Source organism: Lacerta agilis, chromosome 6 (genome assembly GCF_009819535.1).
Source record: "Lacerta agilis isolate rLacAgi1 chromosome 6, rLacAgi1.pri, whole genome shotgun sequence".
NCBI classification, from domain to species: domain Eukaryota; kingdom Metazoa; phylum Chordata; class Lepidosauria; order Squamata; family Lacertidae; genus Lacerta; species Lacerta agilis.
In genome coordinates this window covers 46,142,632-46,161,723 of record NC_046317.1, presented here as the reverse complement: position 1 = coordinate 46,161,723, position 19,092 = coordinate 46,142,632, and the positions used below count along the sequence as shown (strand labels likewise).

The following is a 19,092-nucleotide window of genomic DNA, read 5'->3' as shown; positions in this document are numbered from 1 at the left end:
AGAAGAAAAGTGTCCATCCCTTTCCTCCTGCCTTGCATTCACTGTTGTTGTGGGTTCCTTCTGGTTTTAGGTTTCACCATGCTGCTTGCCCTTTTTTGGAAATAGGGAATTATGAATGATCTTGAATTTTATCAGTTGAATTCTGTATCTGTCAACTGGCCCCCACAATCTTTCTCTCCATGATCATCTCTCTATTACACTGTAAAGTTAAACCATGGGAAGTGTTGAAACAAAATGTCCTTAGACTCAAGAGGCCATATAATTCCAGTAGTGATTTTAAACAGCTATGCTTGTGGTGGCATATGCTCTTAATACACATGTTATCTCTAACATAGTCCTTGCTTCTCTTTCATATGTATTAGATACCTTCTTCTACTCACATGATGGAATGTAGCACTTGGGTATTCTATGACACAGTAATTTGCTAACCTGTTTGGCTAGTGCAGTTCATAGGAATAACTCAGAAAAGAAAGTCACTGCAAGACATTTGAATAATAATTATGAGGCATTAGTAGCTCCTCAAAGGCAGCATGAATCTTGCTCCCTACTGACTTTCTGCTATGGGACGAAAATTAGGTTCTTTTAGGACTGCTTACCCCCTTCCTGGAAGGAATATAATTCTGGGCCAGAAGTATTTTTAATGTTTCACTCCAGTGTGATTGATCAGCTGCACATGTAGCACAAAAATGCCGTGGTTAGAGTTTCTTTGCTGAATGTGTAGCCAGTACACTGATTTTATTGAGGAAGAGGAAATAGGAGCCTCTTGTAAACAAGTAATGGATTTATATGACAAGGGAAAAATGAACTTGTACTCTTGTGTTACAGATTCAGTGGTTCTTTCCTCTGACTCCGTTGGACGTTCAATAGGCTCAGGTACAACAATCCCTCCCCCTCCCTTCCCCCTCTCATAAAAAGACTGCCATTTAATTTATATGTGACAGCCATGTTGGGAGGCAGAGAAGAGGCTGTCAAGCCTAGTTCAGGATTACCCTTCAAAGTAGCCCTTGAAAGAAATCTAGCAGATGAACTCTCTGTCTTCAAAAGGGAATTACTTAAAATTACTTTGTGTGCCATGGCAACTCAAAGCCACTTAGAGTGGAACTGCTTGTTTCTTTGTGTTGCATTTTTAGTGTTTCAGTTTTCATAGAATCATAGAATCATAGAGTTGGAAGAGACCACAAGGGCCATCCAGTCCAACCCCCTGCCAAGCAGGAAAGTTTTGAATTTGACTAAGCATTTGTTCTAAGTGTCAGACACATTAGATGCAGGATTATACTATAGGACTTTATTGCAGGGATAGGGAGCCTGCTGCCTCTGGATATTACTGTACTTCAGCTTCCATTAGTCCTATCTAGCACGATCAATGGTCAGAGATGACAGAAGTTTAATTCAAAATCTAGAGTGCCACAGATTCCCCATTCCTGTTTTATTATGTTCCTTGCCACCTCCCCACATTCCTCAAATCAACTGACCTGTTGATTGCACAACGGATCCACATTGCACAAATGGTATTCCTCCATTCCTAGATGATATCCTGCCTTATCATGCAATTTGGTGGAAAGGTTGCATATAAATTTAACTAATGATAATGAATTCTTTTTCTAGGCAGAGGGTTTAGTTGCGTCTAACGTATAAATACACATGCACACTTTACCACCAGAGCAGTACTTACTTGCACTTTGACGTGCTTTTGAACTGCTAGGTTGGCAGGAGCAGGGACCGAGTAACGGGAGGTCACCCCGTCGTGGGGATTCGAACCACCGACCTTCTGATTGGCAAGCCCTAGGCTCAGTGGTTTAGTCCACAGCGCCACCCGCGTCCCAACCATACAGTGTATTGCACGCTAATTGGAGGAAAATACTCTTCCAAAAGAGAGTTCAGTTAAATAGATCACTTCTCCATTTTTGGGAAGAAATCCTGTTGAGGAATCTTTTCAGGAGGGAAGATGAAGGTATGCACAGTTTTAAATGTGGAGTTTTAGCAATGTTTGTGGAGACATACTGAGTTTATGAGCCAGGGAGAAACTTCATTTTGCTTCTGGATTGTGACTGAACCTTATAATCTTACAAATTGGAGCCTAAAAACAAATTCTGTCCCTTGGGCCACTTCAGGTCACCTATGAACCAGCACTGCATAGATTGTACCTTCGGAGTGTTGTTACTAGGATGGATCAGTGTTCTGGCTCATAGCTATCTGCCACAACACAAGTTCTGATATTCTGTTAAGGGCACGTACTCCGCAATGTGCGTTCCTGGAAGAGGAAGGTTAGGAAATTTCTCATTGTCCAGATGTTGTTGCAGTCCTAAAGAGGTGTGATGCCCCTAATAAAAGATGCTCTGTTCCCCCCCCCTTTAAAAACTAGCCTGGTCCCACCCTTTCCCATTATAAGCTTCTTTCAGGATTTCTGATTGTACTCTGGGAAGAATGTTTGCTGCCTTCCAACATGGTCCCAGGCTCCTGCCTGCACAATAATCAAGCACAGCTTGCTGCCTAACACTAATAGCAAAGCCTTGTCGAAAGGGTGCTGAGTTACTAACCTCAGATGGGGGTCTTTTAAAAAGCACAGACTGCTTCATGCTCTTCTTGCTTCATTCTTGAGAATGTGATCCTAAAGGCTGGTTGGGCAAGGGTGCATGATCTTGCTCACAGATTGCCCAGCTTTGCTTGAAGAAGGGAAATATCATTAAGTTTTAAAGAGATCCAATTTAGTACTTGCAGATACTGTTGCACTAGTATCTCTGTGTGGGGCAAACATCATGAGGTGTTAGAAGACAATAAAAGGGGAGGGGGAATCAGTTCCTCTGTCTGCCTCAACAAAATTCCATTATTCAGTCTTTATACTAAAGTAGCCAGCCATGGAGAGAAAGCTTGGAAACGGTTACAGTTTGTTAAACTGCTGCATGTTAAAGTTATTTAATATTAAGAGCTTTGGCTTTTTTTGTGCTTCGAGCTCTACCTACTAGTGAAAAAGAAGCTATGTAATAAGTTTGAGTTGTGTGGTCTGTTGCTGGACTGAGGGATAGCTTTCCTTGTTAAAACAGGAAGGAGAGAGAGAAAATCCACATCTCTTGTGCCTCTGTCATCTCTCCCATCACATCTTGCTGCAAACCTGGGAACAGGCAAAGCTAAGAGAGAACCTGTCGCTATTCCACGCCCAACCATTCCTAGTAGGTACTGCTTCAGGTTGGGGAGAAAAAGGGGGGAAATCAAATGATACACACACTAAAGAAAATACATTTTTCAAGGGTTGGAAACTTGCAGTAGGTGACATGGGAGTGGGTAGGTGCTTCCTCTGCTCATCGGGGCTTGGTTTGGATGGTTTTAAAGTTAAATTCCAGCTGTGTAGTTTTCCAATTACCAATTATATGAATACATAATAACTCTGAATTTGCTCATATTTCATGTTTACATCTATTTTTTCCTACCCTCATTTTTTGTTTTTAATCTTCTGATTGATTCCTAGATTCTAAACAACTGAAACCAGAAATTTCTGTGACTGTATGAAATCCCTTCTACATTCATGACACCAGATGTTTTAATTGGAAAATTGCATTAAACAACTTATAATGTCTTCTGTGTTCTTAAAAGTAAACTTAAAATAGGGGATCTGAGGGTGCATATTCATCTTTGGAAAAGACCTTGCTACCTGAAAAAGCACCTGTTTCCACATGAACCAATCCATGTGTTATGATATGCATTGGAGGCTCTTTTCCAGCAGGCTGTACAATCAGAGATTAGGCGGGTAGCAACCACAGAACTGTTATTTTCAGCGGTGCTGTCCTGGTTCTGGAATCTCTTGCTGTGACTGCTCACTTGGTACCTGTTGTGATAAGTTTCAGTGCCAAGACAAGACCTTTTCATTTGCCCAGTCATTTAAGTCGTTTTTAGCAGCTATTTTATTTTATTTTTATTTTTGTTTTACTCCGTTTTGTGCGACAATTTTTACTGGCTTACTATTTTTCTGTAGATTTTTATACACTGTTTTGAAAATTTTGATTTAACAGCTGCTTTGGAAAAAGTTGAATTAATTAGCATGCATTTGGTTTAGTCACGTGCAGGATACTGCATGCTTGCCCCAATCTGAAAAAAGAAATGCCATATTTGCCAATCTGAAAAAGGGTGCCATATCTATCAGCCTTCTTTCACCCTGGTGCACTCCAGATGTTTTGAACAACAACTCCTATCATCCCTGACCATTAGCTGTGCTGACTGGGACTGAAGGGAGGTTGAGTGCAGTGGTTCCCAAACCTTATGCCCCTGCAGATCACTTGACACTTGCTGTGGGTCTTGGTGGACCACTTAATTATTTTTCTGCCTGTGGTCACAGTTGTAATGTGCTATGCCAGATGTTACATGATTTTAAATTGCATATTTATTACTTCTTTTATTTTTATATAGTGTAAGGTAAAGGTAAATGGACCCTTGACCGTTAGGTCTAGTCGTATTTTCAGTAATACAACTGAATCCCATCATTTCAGATTATAATATGATTATATACAAAATATAAGAAATAAAAATTAATTAAATGCAATTAATATGAATATTTAATGTGATAGATGTGCTGTCTCCCATCTTCAAATTAATAGATGTGCCGCAGAACACTAGAATGAGGTTCATGAACCGTTGTTGGTCCATGGTGTAATCCAAAACATCTGGAGAGTACCAGGTTGGAGAAGGATGTGTTATGTATTGCCTTGACATTTAGTATGTGTAGGAAGGACTTGGTGCTATTTAAAGTACTTCTCAGGTAGCCTCTATTAGGGAATCTAGTTCGTGGCATACTGAAGAAGTAGGCCCTCTTACACCCCAGGGCATCAATTGAGGTGGTGAGGAAGTCGCAACACATTTGTCCTTTCAGTCACATCGCTTCTCACTTTGAAGTTTTGGGTAGGACCTCTAGTCACTCTTCTGATTTTATGCCCCTACTAATTTTTCCAATCTTATTTCTAGTGCCATATGTCCCTGAAGATGTGAAGTTGGTTGATGGCATTAACCTGTGCATTACACATTCTCCTTCCTTGTCCATACCAGTTTTTATGACCAACGGCTCTACCTTTTCTTATCTTCTGTTGACTTCTGCCTTTCTACTCCAGTATACATCTGCCCCCTTTTCACAGGAGTCTCTGTAGACTAGAACCTCCGGGGATAGGGAGGGATGCCTTTTGCTCTGAAAAAGCACCAGCCTATCTTCAAACCCTAAATGGTAATCTGTATGTGTTGAACTATTTTCTTGTGGGATTATTTCTGCTGTGCAGGAGGCAATTAGATTTAGAGGTTATCCAGATATTTGAAGTCCTGGGTGTTTTCCTTTTCCTTGGTCCCAGTGCAGTGAGCGCTGTAATCTGTCCAAATATAATGGATGAGTATGTAAGGTAGCTTAGCTACAGAGGGATAGCCTGTTTGCTGTCTTGTTTTTTTTTTCCTGACAAAAATTAATGGAGCACTGGAGATGTGCATTTCAGCCATGGAGAAGGGCATATATTTTTAGAACAATCTATAAAATGGCAGACATTTATGTTGGAGACTGTTTTTGTGGATGGCTTCAAGCAGCGGTTGGCAGACCACAGGCTTCATAGATCCTTATTTTTTAATAGAACCTTGAGAACCACCAGCCACAAGCAGGTGCAAAATGGGGGCACAAGCAGGCTTCTGCAATCTGCACACTTCTCATTTAAGGCCTCTGAGCAGAGTAATTTGGTTTCAGGCCTAATGATCTCTTGGTCATTTCACATGCAAATCCATTCCTGGATACTCCTCAAGCTGTCTTTCTCTCAGCAACTTGAATTTATAAAGGGGGTAAGGTGGACTTTTAATGGCTTCTGTTCAATATCTAACAGTTAATTCCACCCCTGATAAATCACCTCAAGATTTGTCCATGGATCCTGATCTGCCTTCTGCCTATCTCTGGCTCACAGGACACACCAGCCAAGAAGCTAGTCAATAAGTTTATTAACTCTCTGAAAATAACAGAACAGGCACAGACAGTTCCTGCTACTAGTGCTACCTGGTGATTTAACTATATTGTGACACTGTCCACAGAAGTGACTAGAATTTTGATGTTGACTTACCTTTTTTTTAAGCACCACTTAGCTATACAACAAGTGGACGCAGCCTCAGAAGATTGGGGGGGGGGGAGTTATAATGCTAACCTTTTTAAAAGGCCACATAATGGAGCAAATACTTGAGGGTGTGTGTTTGTATCTTGGCATTGTTGACATCAGACTTGCTATGCATTATGTGCCCTTGTGAATGTTTGAAGTACTGTTCTTAATTGTGTTAAACCCAGTAACTTTTCCATGTGACATTACATTGTGTTCTAGAAAATTCAGTGTCCCTGAAACAGACACACTTTGTTGATGGACGATGTCTGGATGGTGTGCAACAAAAGAACAAGAGTTGAAGAGTTATTTTCAATTTTGATAAATGGATAACTTTGAAAGGCCAGTTCTGATTTCCAAGAATTGGTTAATCTTCACAAAAGAATAAACTTCAGCAAAGAGCAAAGCAATTTTGAAGGAGTATTATCTTGGATTGTAATTATTGAAAAAAATATTAGGGATGTAGATTTGATCTCAGTATCTAAACTGGTATTATCAACAATTATAGTAAAATAAAACTACAAAAGAGCACTTAGTGTCTATTTAAAATGAGAATCATGTCCCACTCTGTTATGCCTCTCCATTGTGTGTGGCTGTATAATTGCATTTGTCATCTACATGCTGACATACTACATACTTTCAACCACATTATTTAGAATTTGACAATTGACTGGTTTAGTGTTCTTTGCCCACAATGTTAAAGTTTCCATGATTCAATGAAGCAGAGTGTGTCATGGCTAATCTGCTGTTTACTACCCTTGTCTTATGCGGTTAGAAACTTGAATTGCATAAAGCAAAGGCCACAAAAATAAATACTTCTGGATTTCAGGGTCTGGACTCCTGAATCAGAAAACTGTCTTTACCAATATCAGTGCCCTGGAGGGATACTATTAGAGGACCATGAATAATCTGTCTATTTTTTGTTACCAGATCAAGCAAGAAAAAAGCTTGTGTTAATGAAGCAAATGAGCTAATGTTTTCATCTGCCCTCATCTCTCCCCGTAGGGTTAGGGAAATGGATTGCTACAATTAGAGGACTCTTACAATTCTTGAGATAGTTCTATTTCTCAAACCTGTTTTGACTTCTTTCTGTCTTACATATGTATTACTTCTGGAGGAGGACCTGCTCTTGGGCAGGGCTGATACTAAGCAGCAGCATCTGGTATGTCTTGGGGGAAACCTCCATGAGAGCTTAGCTTCCACATCATGTCTTTCCTGAGGGTATTTCTCAGTCTCATCTAATATTTCTTTGACTTGGGTGAAAGGTTTCTGTGAGTGGCATTTGGAGCTTTTTGCTTTGGGGTTAAGCCTGTAGGGTTGCCATATTTTGAAGAGCAAAAAAGAGGACACATTTGGCAACTTCTACTTTTAACTATGGCTCACTATGATGACTTTCATTTTACATACCCATGAAAAAGAGGACGTGTCCTGGAAAAAGAGGACACATGGCAACCCTACAAAGGGTACAACTGCATGCTCAGAAGGACATTGCTTTCATGCTTGGAAGATTTTTTTTTACTAGGTCAAAGGAAATGAAGGAGACTTCACATTCCCCATAAAGAAGGCAGTCCAGAACCTTTGCTTCCAGCCACTTCCTTCCTTCCTTCTTTCCTTCCTTCAATTTTTTTCTATCCTTTTCTTCATCACCAGGTGATCCCAGGGTGAATCACATGGTAAAAATACACAAATAAAATACAACATTCAAACCAAATAAACAATATAAATTATATAGTTCACTACATCTGCTCCTTTTAAAAAATAAACCAGGGGGCTCCATATCTCTCATCCACCAATCCCAAGCCCCCAAGGCCTAGAGAAAGATAAAAGTGTTTTTTATCATTTTAATTTTGTTTAATAAAATAAAGCAAATATAAAGAGCAAAAAGCAATACAGTTTCAGCAGGTTGAAAGCAGCACAATGTTGGACATTATAATTGATCTTGTACTAAAACATTACAAAAAATACCCCCCCAAAAAAACCTGTTATGCTTTTTTGTACTAAGTTACTTAATCATAGTTACTATGAACCAAATTTTATCAATCTGTTCAGATACAGTAGGAAATTGGCTTCTCCCCCTTCTACCTGCAGGATTCTCCTTTGCATCCTGTCTATGAACAGAAGGAGCATATCCCTGATATGTTAGGATATCATATGCCCCTGGAAAATAAAATATGTCTGCTTAGTTAACTAAAATACGTCATTCCAGAAAATGATAAAGAAATAGTGTTTAGCCTTATAACTGCTGCTAATATAACAGCTAAAAAATAGGAGGAGGGGAGCATATTCACCTATTTCCCCACAAGTTCGCTATGCTGCTTTTTGTGCTGCTTTCAAGAGTCCCCCAGCCCTCCCAAATACATTTGGAGGAACACCAAGGTGAATTGGCAAAAGATTCCCCTGTCCTGCACATACTACCCTGATTTTTTTTTTAAGCATAAGTCTGCTGAAGGGATGCTCCCACCAGTGGGAGGAAACTTGGGATCCCAGCCAGTATGTCCTGATGGTAGTTTTGAACAATGCTGTATTATTTATTTATTTATTTATTTATTTATTTATTTATTTATTTATTTAAAACTGCTCATGAATTAGAAAAACATTTTAAGTTCAATGGTGAAGTCTGAGTTTGTATTTTGTGATCCAGAATGCTCTACTTCAATGCTACTTTGAGGACATCTCTGCCTGGGGCAGTAGAGCTTTTTCTACTTGACAAATAATTGCCATGATTGCCCATAAAGTTTCATCAGTTTCAATGAATCGTAGAAGCTCATTTGTTCTGCAGAACATTTCCTTGGTTTCCTCCTGTTCATCTTTGGGTAACAGTGCTTACTCCACGTTTTATATCCCCGTGACAGTTTAATTGGGAGTTGGCTGATGGTTTGCCAATTCCTGTTGTACCTTGTTTGTCAAGTGCAGCAGTTTTTTTCTACTATTGGTCTCCTGTCCACCTCTCATCTCTATTGGCTATGGGATATGAATGTCTGTGGGTGGGAATCTCCATAGAAGTAACCTTTAATCTAGTCTTGTAATAAAATATTCCTATGTCCTCTTATTTATTATTTGTTATCTTTTGCAGATCAAGTTGACTCGCCCCAGAGGTCACCAAGAACTTTTGCACATTACTTTTTTGTTAATATTATCTTTGACTTTTACTAGGAAATATGATACGGCTTCTGAAGTGGAGCAAAACCTCTTTTGTGAAACAGTCACTTAGGAATGTTTAACTGCATTTACACAAGGATTCATGGCACTGAATGAAATCACAGTTTATGTAACAAAGACCTGCATGTGTCCAAGTACATAACTTTTTAGAGAAGAAAAGACAAAGATGATGCATATTCCCTGTCTTTTTGAGTTTTCTATGAGTTGATTATACTCATGTCTGAAAGATTTCCGTAGTTTTGAAGGCTGCCCTGAATTTACTGCGGAGAAGAAAAATATTCACATGCTTAGAATTTGTTATCTCTGACATAAGTCTGTGAATAAGCACTGAGACAACCGGTCCCCGTTTTCTTTTCTCTTTTTTTGTCTCAGTCCTTGTTTATTCAGAAGATACATATAGGCAAAACAGTGGATTACTAACTCTTTCATTGCTAAGGTGATATGGAGCTGGCAGAGTGCCACTGAGAAATGTTCTGGATGTGAGCCCAGAATAGAAGTTTCTGAGGGGTCTAGTCAGGCATTTTCATGGGAAAGGAAATTTTACTGAAAATGCAGTACCTGAATTACATAACTTGCTAAACACTCTAAATCAAAGGATGGCATTCATGATTGAAGACTGTTTATATGAATGTTTGCTTCATGAGGAAAATATGAAGCAATTGTCTATAAAGTATCTTTATTGATGTAATAGATGCATGGAAGTTATTCTAGTTAAGGCTTTCATGTTGCATATTATCTGTAAGAAATAGCAAGGAGAAATAAATAGTGTTGGTTGGATATAACAAACAGCCAGTCCATTGAGTAGTTGCCCGCAAACCATGTTAAGGCCACTGGGTAAACTGTTATCAAGACTCAGTTTGGGATGGGAGGTTCCTTTCTCCCCAGAAACCAAAATAATCACTACACAGGTGAACTGTGGCATCACTTCTCATCTACACCTACCTGTTCCTCTGTGATATTTTTCTGGGAAAGTTATTATCCACTGTCTGTTGTATATACACACACACACATATCCCAAGGGCCTTACAAGGGTACTCCAGTGTTCAGATTGTGACCCAAAGAAACTCACACTGTGCTCTTGTGTGTTTCAGAAAACATATTAGTTTCTGGGCCAACTCTACTAGGCAAGAGAGCTGTCTTCTAGCAGAATAGAACTAGGGTTGCAATGGTAAATAATTCCCCTAGCATATTTCAGCTATATCCTGCCCAGACAGTCATATCATTCCATAAGGGTTTATTCCTTAAACATTACCGTATTTCCCCATGTATAAGATGACATTTTTCTGATTTTTATTGTAATAAATTGAGGGTTGTCTTATACACGGGTTAATATGCAAAGTAAGTGAGGGTTGGTGTTACGGCGGTAGCAGGGAAATGTCAGAAAAGAGGCTGCTTACCTGCTCTTCCCGGCTTAGGAAGAGTATTTGGTGAGTGCCAGTATGTGGTGTATTACGGCACCAGTTCCGTCAGCCAGAGCGGGGGATCATCGAAAAGCTGCTCAGCAGCTCAGCGAACTTACAAAAGAAGCTCAACAACAGTTGAGGGCTCCCAAAAATAGGGGTCGTCTTATACATGGGGTCATGTTATACACTGAAAAATACGGTAATCTGTAATCTGCAGACATGTATACATGCATGTCCCAAGGAAACGTTGAAACAGTCCTAGAATCATAGAATTGGAAGGGACTCCAATGGTCATCTAGTCCAACCTCCTGTGATGCAGGAATCTCAACTAGATTATACATGACAGATAGCCATCCAACCTCTGCTTAAAAAAACTCCGAAGAAGGAGAGGCCACCACCTCTTGTGGGAGTCTGTTCCACTGTGGAGCAACTCTTACTGTCAGAAATTATTCCTGATGTTTAGTCAAAATCTCCTTTCTTGTAACTTGAATCCATTGGTTCAGGTCCGTTTCCAGTAAGAGAATGATCAGAGAGATTAGTCTGAACTCTCACCAATATAATGAATTCCCTAACTCTTTGAATATATTGAAACTGTGAAACAGGTTTCTCCAACTATAAGCTATTAATGAACATCGGCATGGCCACACAACATTTTGTAGAACTGCTAGTCTCAGACATTAGAAGGCAAGATTCAGAAAAAGGAGGCTAAAAGCAGTGAACCTCAACAGAAGGTTGTCTTGGAGCCAGAGTTAACCATGTATTACTATTATCCAAAGGTGCAAAGAATCTAGATTCATTCATGTTCTTTCTGTGTTGTCTTTTTAGGAAACTTGAAATCAATTAACCTAATCAGTTAGGTTAGGCTGATTGGCCACCAAAATTCCCATTGCAAACAGACTATGACAAGTAAGGTGGTACACACAGAGAGAGCAAATTGATGGAATTTATGCATAGAGCATGGGTCAGGCATGTTCATGTAACCAGCAGTGCAAGGCATATTTCTAGATCTGTACCACAAATGTGCACGTAGCCCCTTAGCATAAAAGTGGGCTGTACCTCTTATTCTTTTAATGAGGGCAGACTTTATAGATTCCACAAGAAGGAATGTTGTCAGGTAGCAGCTGAAGTTGTAGTATCTGTGTTCTTTGGTTTGACTTGTGTATACAATTTTTCATAATTATGCTTGTGGAGTATTTAGTCCGTTTTGTGGTTTGGCCCCTGAGGAATACACACTAGTGAAAAATTAGTTTCCTTCTCTCTGTGTAAACATGTGGATGCAGCTGGAAAATGTGAAAGTGGATGGATTGTACATGCATTTGCTCTTTCTGCTGTGTTGTCTGTTTGGGTGGTCTGTTGGGAGCTGGGCAATTAGACTAAGCATTTCTCACTTAACTGTCCAGCAGTTAAACTGATCCTGGATGTTCAGAGGAAAGTTCCATATTTGTGCCAGTGTTTAACTTGGCATGAAAAGTGTGTAGTTTATTGAGCTTGCTGTGCTTGGCTGTAAATCTGTTTGTGTTATTTCTGCTACAATTTTATTATTAAATTGTTGGCAGTGGTAGGTTCTCATTTGAAACTAGGGTGCCCTATAGCTTAGAAGAATATGCTTTTATCTCTCTTGACCCAAGGCCTAGTGTGCTTTGTGGTATGAGGGGAAATTGTTTTCTTGTACTTGCGATATGCTAGGGTTATCTGTGACACATTGCACTATGCGGTACAAAGAAAGTTAGTCACATGTTTCTATATTTTTGTTCCCCATGTTCTTAATGTTTCTACTTTCCTTAATTGAGTAAGATAGCTCTGCTTGAACCGTTTCAGATGGGCAGGAGTTGCTCTTTACATCTCTTAGTATAGCTAGCAAGGTCAAGTTTCCCTAATCATTCATTGTTCTCATGCAGTGAAGCCTCTCAATGCTTTTGTTGCCCTTTATTTCAGGTGTAGCTTTCTCTATGATATCCAGAATAGCAACAGGTCCCAAACCTTTGTTAAGGTTGATGCACTCATTAGCATATTTGTTTGAATTGTTCTTTCTTAATATTTACCTAGAATTTTTTTGTATATAGTCCCAAAACATCTGGAGGGCCGAGTTTGCCTATGCCTGTACTTGACTATCAGTGGCAAATTTGGATGGCCTTTTAGGCTACAAAGTATGTATTATCATGCAAGCACAACATTAATTATTTTTGAATATGCATGATATAATTGACTTTCTTATAAATCAATCTGAGAACTGATTATTCAAATTTTCTATATATATATATATATGAGTTTCTTTTTCAGTTATGAGTCTGAAGAATCTTCAGCTTGTGAATGTGGATCTCCCATCTTCCTCTGTACGCTCCTATGAGAATTGCACCACACATATGTGTATCAGTAATAGACATTTTGAGATACTTTTTTTTTAAGATAGAGAAGAGGGACATAAATAAAGCACTGTGTATGTCAGAGACACATTGTTTTATGAGATGACCAGAGTCATTCCTCTGAAATGAATAGAGGTAATTAATGCTTCTCTGCAAGAGCGGGTGGTCCCTGCCTGCGTGAAGGATGAAGTGGTAAAACCACTCCTTAAGAAGCCCTCATTGGATTAGGAAAATCTAAGTAATTACTGGCCAGCTGCCTATCTTCCCATCTTGGGCAGTTGAGTGGGTGGTCATGGACCAGATTCAAGTGCTCTTGGAGGAAACTGATTTTCTAGATCCATTTCAATTGGGGTTTTGTCCTGGTTTTGGCACAGAAACTGCTTTGGTCACCCTGTATCTTTATTGGGAGAGAGACAGCAAAAATATGTCCTTGGTAATTCTCAACTTCTCCTTCTGGAGCGGCTATCAGAGTAGGCGGTGAGTGGCACTCCTTTGCGGTGGTTCCAGTCCTACTTGGACAGTCTTTTCCAGAAGGCAATGCTTGAGGAGTGCTCTTTGGCCCCATGGAGGCTTCATTGTGGGGTTCCTCAGGGTTCATTTTATATCCCATGCTGTTTAACATCTACATGAAACTGTTGAGTGGGTTCATCTGGAGCTTTGGAGTCTGTTGTCAATAATACGCTGATGACACACAGCTCTACTTCTCCTTTACCATTGTCTTTCCTTGGTAATGGACTGGATGACAGCCAACAAATTGAAGCTCAATGCAGGTAAGACTGAACCACTGTTAGTGGGTGGTTCTCTACACTGGATGGATGGGAGGTTGCCTGCTCCTGATGGGGTTCCTCTCCCTTAGAAGGAGTGGGTATGTAGCTTGGGGGTACTCTTGGATCCTTTGCTGTTGCTTGATGCTAAATTGGCTTTGGTGGCATGGAGTGCCTTCCATCAGCTTTGGCTGGTTGCCCAGCTGTGCCACTATCTGTACAGTGAGAGCCTAACTTCTGTTGTTAATTACTCTGGTAACCTCTAAGTTAGATTACTGCAACACATTATATGTGGTGCTGCCTCTGAAGATGGTTTGGAAACTTCAGCTGGTGCAGAATTTGGCAGCCAGGTTGCTCACTGAGGCAATAATATGTTTGAGCATATTAGACTGATCCTGGCCTGACTCTGTTGCTTGTAAGCTAGTTTCCAGGTCCGATTCAAAGTGCTGGTTTTGACCTTTAAAGCCTTAAACAGCTCAGAATTTCAATATCTCAAACACTACTTCTCCCCATATAAACCGACCTGGACCGTGCGATCATCATCTGAGGCCTTTCTTCATGTGCTTCCTCCAGAGAAGTCCAGAGGGTGGCAACACAAGAACAGGCCTTTTCTGCAGTTCAAATGGTCAGAGTATGGCTCTTCAATAAGTAACAAAGGTTGAATGTATTGCTACAGTAAAGGGTCATGAGGGGTCTGTTGGGTTTAATAGGTCTGAAGGATGCTTAAAATTCAATTTGCAGAATGTATGACACCTGGTTGTTTGCATCAAATTTATATTGATGCCCACAATATTCTGTATGGTATTGGAACAAATGACTGAGATATCCAGCCATGTAGATCCCCACCCAAAAAGTCTGGTGCGTGTTATGAATATCATTGCTCAGGAGATATGTAGCAAATCCACAATGCTTAATCTTTAGTTGAAGGCACTGGAATTTTAGAGTGTTCAGAGCTTCCAGTCTTAAACTGTATTTCATTTCTATTCCTTGGAAATGTCTTAGACAAGGCTACTTTTTTGCCTGTTGCAGACTTTGTGTTGAGCATGGGATTTATTCAATTGTTCCCTGGCTGATTTTACCTCTTGCAGCCCAAATGTGTAGATAATATGGACCAGGGAAAGTATATAACACTTGCTTTCAGATTTGCACTCACTCAGTGGTAATGATTTGTATTCTCAATAACCTTCTTAAAGGAAAGTGTAATTATATAGTATGTCTTGTAATAAAAATGCTGTTTCTCAAAATGCAGTATTGTTGGCTTGAAAATGTGACATTATTATCTTGTCTTTTTAAAAGAATGTTGTGTTTTAGCTGGGGTATGGTGAGGTGATGGAATTCCTTTGAAAGTTTATTTGACTTGATGAGAAAGTGTAAATGCAGCCTGTAAATTTTGCACATCAACACGTGAAGCAGCTGGAAGCAGGGCTGCTACTGTTCCTCCTTTGCTAGGCAGGAATGCAATTTGGATTGAAACTTCTAAGACTTGAAACTGCCAATTGGAACAGAATGGGAGGCTGTTGATACTCCTTCTGCTATACCCCTTTGAGTAAAAATCCAAGGGTTAAATGTAGTTCCTGGCTATGCTTTATGCAGACTACAGCATGTGGAAATATATCAATACCCAATCAAAAAACAATTATCCTGGGATGTCTTGCGCTGTTTCTGTAGGGAAACCTATTTTGAAGGTCCTCCCCAAGTAAATGCAGGGTTTGTATTTAATTGTGGCGGGAGTTACAAAATAATCTGTTAGAAGGTGAATGATGGTAAGCTTCAGAAAATTTTCATGACAGCTCATGTTCATGATCAAGTTGAAAGAAGTATGTGTGTATATAGAAAATGCAAGTGCATCTTTTTTCTTTTTTCTAGGTTCTTTATGTAAAATAGTCTATTTAGTTCTGTCTTTAGAAATTAAGAAACCAGAAATTATTCATCTGGCAGTACATTTAACAAGAACTTCTTGATTTATTAACCATGCTGTCATATACAGTTTCTAAACTTTTGTGCCCTTCACAAAAGATTATTTTTTAAAAAAAATCTGCTCTCTTGTAGGGCACCTGATAATGAAAAATTGTATTGCCTTAATTACCTGAACTCTTCTGCTTTTGTCTTTCAGAATATGACAAACTGGGATTTCTCCTGCAGCTGGATTCCAGACTGTGAGTAGAACTATGGAAAGGCTTTTTATTGATCTAGCATTATCAGTTTCCTTCGGAGACAAAATAGATTCCGATCCCTAGCTCTGTAGGGTAGTGCTCAGTAGTATGGCACAAAATTAACAGAGCTGGTTGGCAGCTTCTTCCTATTTTGCTCACAACTTTACTCTTGGTCAATAAGATTAACAACTCCACTTTTTGTTGTTGATAGCTGATTGCACTGCACAGTATCTACTCAGGAATAAGACCAATGGTGGTAGCCTATACTCCCCCTCCCCAATTTGGCCACTGTATTTTTTAAATGTTGTTTTTATTAGTACTGAGAAGCAGCTGGTGCTGTTGAGCCCTGTCATAGCTCTGGTATTTCAACCTCTTCATCAAGACTAGTGTGACCATAGGGATGTGATCTCCCCCTCCATCTGGTCATCGGATTGATTTGACCTGATGAATATTCATATCTGTTCTTAAGTAAGGTATATCACCTTGCCTTGTATATGTCATAAACTTCAAATTTAGAACTAAATTTGTAAAATGACAGATCACATTCCCTGAACAGGTTTCAAAGGGCAGAAGCTTAATATTGTTTTAGATCTGGGTACTCCATAAGTCAACTGAAAAAGTCAACCTGTGCTGTCAGGCTTACAGTATAGAAATACATGACACAAAATGAAAATGGAATGGAAGTGGGGAGAAAATAAGCATATTACAAGTTTTTAGTTACAAGTTGTTCTAATGACCAGGTGGCGAGCGGATGTGTTAACAAATTGCTGCTCTCAGGTATAACTAAGGAATGGATCTGCATTCCTTCTCTTGCTTTTGCTGCAGCGTGATGTAATGGCTGCTGCCAGGTGACTGTCAATGGAGGACAGAGCCTGGCTTCTCAGCAGAGTTGGTTGTGGCCCAGCATCCTTTCTTTTCCTTCCCCTGTTGTAGCCTGATATTAATGGCTGCTGCCAAGTGACAGTTGATCTGTAGAAGGAGCTGTCATTCAAAACATCTGAAGGGCACCAGGGTGGGAATGGCTGTAGTAAGGGCATACACAGTTATCTGAATAATGCAGTGACAAGTTACAGAGGAAATGGCAGAATTAAATTTTCTTAAGCAACTTCATTCAAACTAATTGTGAGTGCTTGTCCTACACATAGAGTAAACTTGGGGGGGAAATTAAATTTTAACAGTTGCCAGCAATTGTGTTTAATATTGTGCTTTTTCTGTTGCTTCATTTCAGGTTACTATTTAATAGCCAGTGCAGAAGTATAAAACAGGTGTGAAATGAAGACTAGATTGAAGTAAGCCATAACCAGTGATAAGTTGCAGAGAACTATGTTAGTCTGTAGCAGTAAGAAGACATAATAAATAAGTGTGGCACTATGAGGCATGGGTGGGGAATTGTTTCCAGCTGGCAGAACGGATGCTAAGGTTGTCTAACCCCAGAGGGCCATTTTGACATTCTGTCAGGTGGCACATTTTCCCTTTGCCCTTGCAGTTTGAAATCAAAACATGTGGTTAAAGGCAAAGGACTTAACAAGCACTGCTGATCAGGTGGCAGGTAGGTAGGAAAATTGCTTTCTGGCCAAAATGATCCCTACTTAGGCCCACAGGTCAGAAATTCCCCACCACTGCTATAAGCCATGTTGACTAGTTTGTGGCACGCATAATTTTCCTCAAGCAGGGGAAGGTTTCATAACATTCATTCACATATATGCCACTTTCCACCTTCTGATAAGATGTATATACACACATGCATATACGTGCACACACACACACACATGTATATAGGTTAAGGTATGTAAGAATATGACAACACCAGCACCCTTGTATTTCAGTTTTTCATGTGTTCATGTTCTTCCTTTTGGTTGTTTGTCATGTTCCTTGATACCCCCCTATTGGTTTTCAATATATGTATTTGTCTGTATGTGCTTATTCCTCTTCTAAGTCATCACATATTATTAAAATATTGTAGCCAGGACTCATATTATTAAAATATTGTAGCCAGGACTCAGCCTTTCTGTATGTGGAAGATTGGAAGCAAACAAGTCTCATCAGAAGAGAGTTAGTGGAATAGAATTGGCTAGCCTACTATAATTATCCCTCTCCCTCTCCATCCACTCTCCTACTTACTACTTAACTGATGGTATCTGTCACAGTCTCTTCTTTAAGTGCATCCACTGACTCAGATCTGTGCATGGAACAACTTTTTGCTTCTACTTCAAGCTTCCATGAGGAAGACTTCATCAGCGGACAGACACAAAAGTGAATCATGCTTTAAGTGTTCTAGTTTGAAGTAGGAATGAGCCAGGCCATTCCTCCCTGTTCTTCTATTTTTGAGATACCTCTCACTCACTGACTACCAGGGCTCTGCCTTTCTTAAACAGAGAGACTGGATCATGGCCTGCATGAATTATGAACATTGACCAAGTAGAAGGTAGCTTCCAATCTAGCCCAGTCTTGTTTGTCTGACTGGCAGTGGCTCTATGGAGCACATGCAGAGGTTTTTCTGCACCTGTTAAAAATCTCATTTTAACTGGAAATGCCAAGGATTTGTTCGTGCCTCTTGTGAGGCCAGTTTGGACTTCATTTCAAACTTCAGGAACTAATAAGTTCTGATTGTAGACCACAAATTCCTGTCAGTAATTAAAGGTATACTCATTTGATTATTATTATTATTATTTTAAAAAATCTGCCCTATCTGTTTTGAAGGTGGTTGTCAACAATTTTAACAACTCCCCTCCCGCATTATTTACAAAAATAGATAATTTGGGCAATTTCATGCAAATTGCTAACCATTTATGTTAGATGTGCTAGAGAGAGAAATCTAATATCTGCTAACAATTAAGATTTAAAGTTTATTTGGTGCAATAGTCTGTCCATGTTAATTTGTACAATTTTGTTAATTTGTTTTTAGATCCAGATTCTTAAATACTCCAGCCCATCGAAAGGCAATGGTTCATATAATTTAGCATTACACAGAGTTCCAATTTATCCAAAAAGAAATATTTGGATAGATTATCTGGACATTTAGAAAGCATAAATGAACTAAATGTTGTTGTAATGGGTTAGGAAATGCAGTATTATTCAAATATTGTTGATTTCACTAACAGAGGGGTGTGTGTGTGTGTGTGTGTGTGTGTGTATACACACACACACAGTAT

General features: G+C 39.5%; 1 protein-coding gene across 12 annotated transcripts in view; it reads left to right on the top strand.

Moving 5' to 3' along the window:
- ST3GAL3 (ST3 beta-galactoside alpha-2,3-sialyltransferase 3) overlaps positions 1-19,092 on the top strand; it is a 174,844-nt gene that overhangs the window by 45,363 nt on the left and 110,389 nt on the right. For 5 of the 12 annotated variants that reach the window (XR_004426849.1, XM_033152358.1, XM_033152359.1 and 2 more), the window contains exons 3-5: positions 826-873; positions 3,042-3,167; positions 15,901-15,943. The exons of 1 other annotated variant lie outside the window; for it this stretch is intronic. Coding sequence is in view for 10 of the 11 variants with exons in the window: in XM_033152358.1 (XP_033008249.1) it covers positions 826-873; positions 3,042-3,167; positions 15,901-15,943 (217 nt within the window). In the remaining variant the exon portion in view is untranslated. Of the gene's footprint in view, positions 1-825; positions 874-3,041; positions 3,168-15,900; positions 15,944-17,168; positions 17,230-19,092 lie in introns of those variants that run through there. 6 more of the 12 variants (XM_033152363.1, XM_033152360.1, XM_033152365.1 and 3 more) reach the window with 4 other exon arrangements.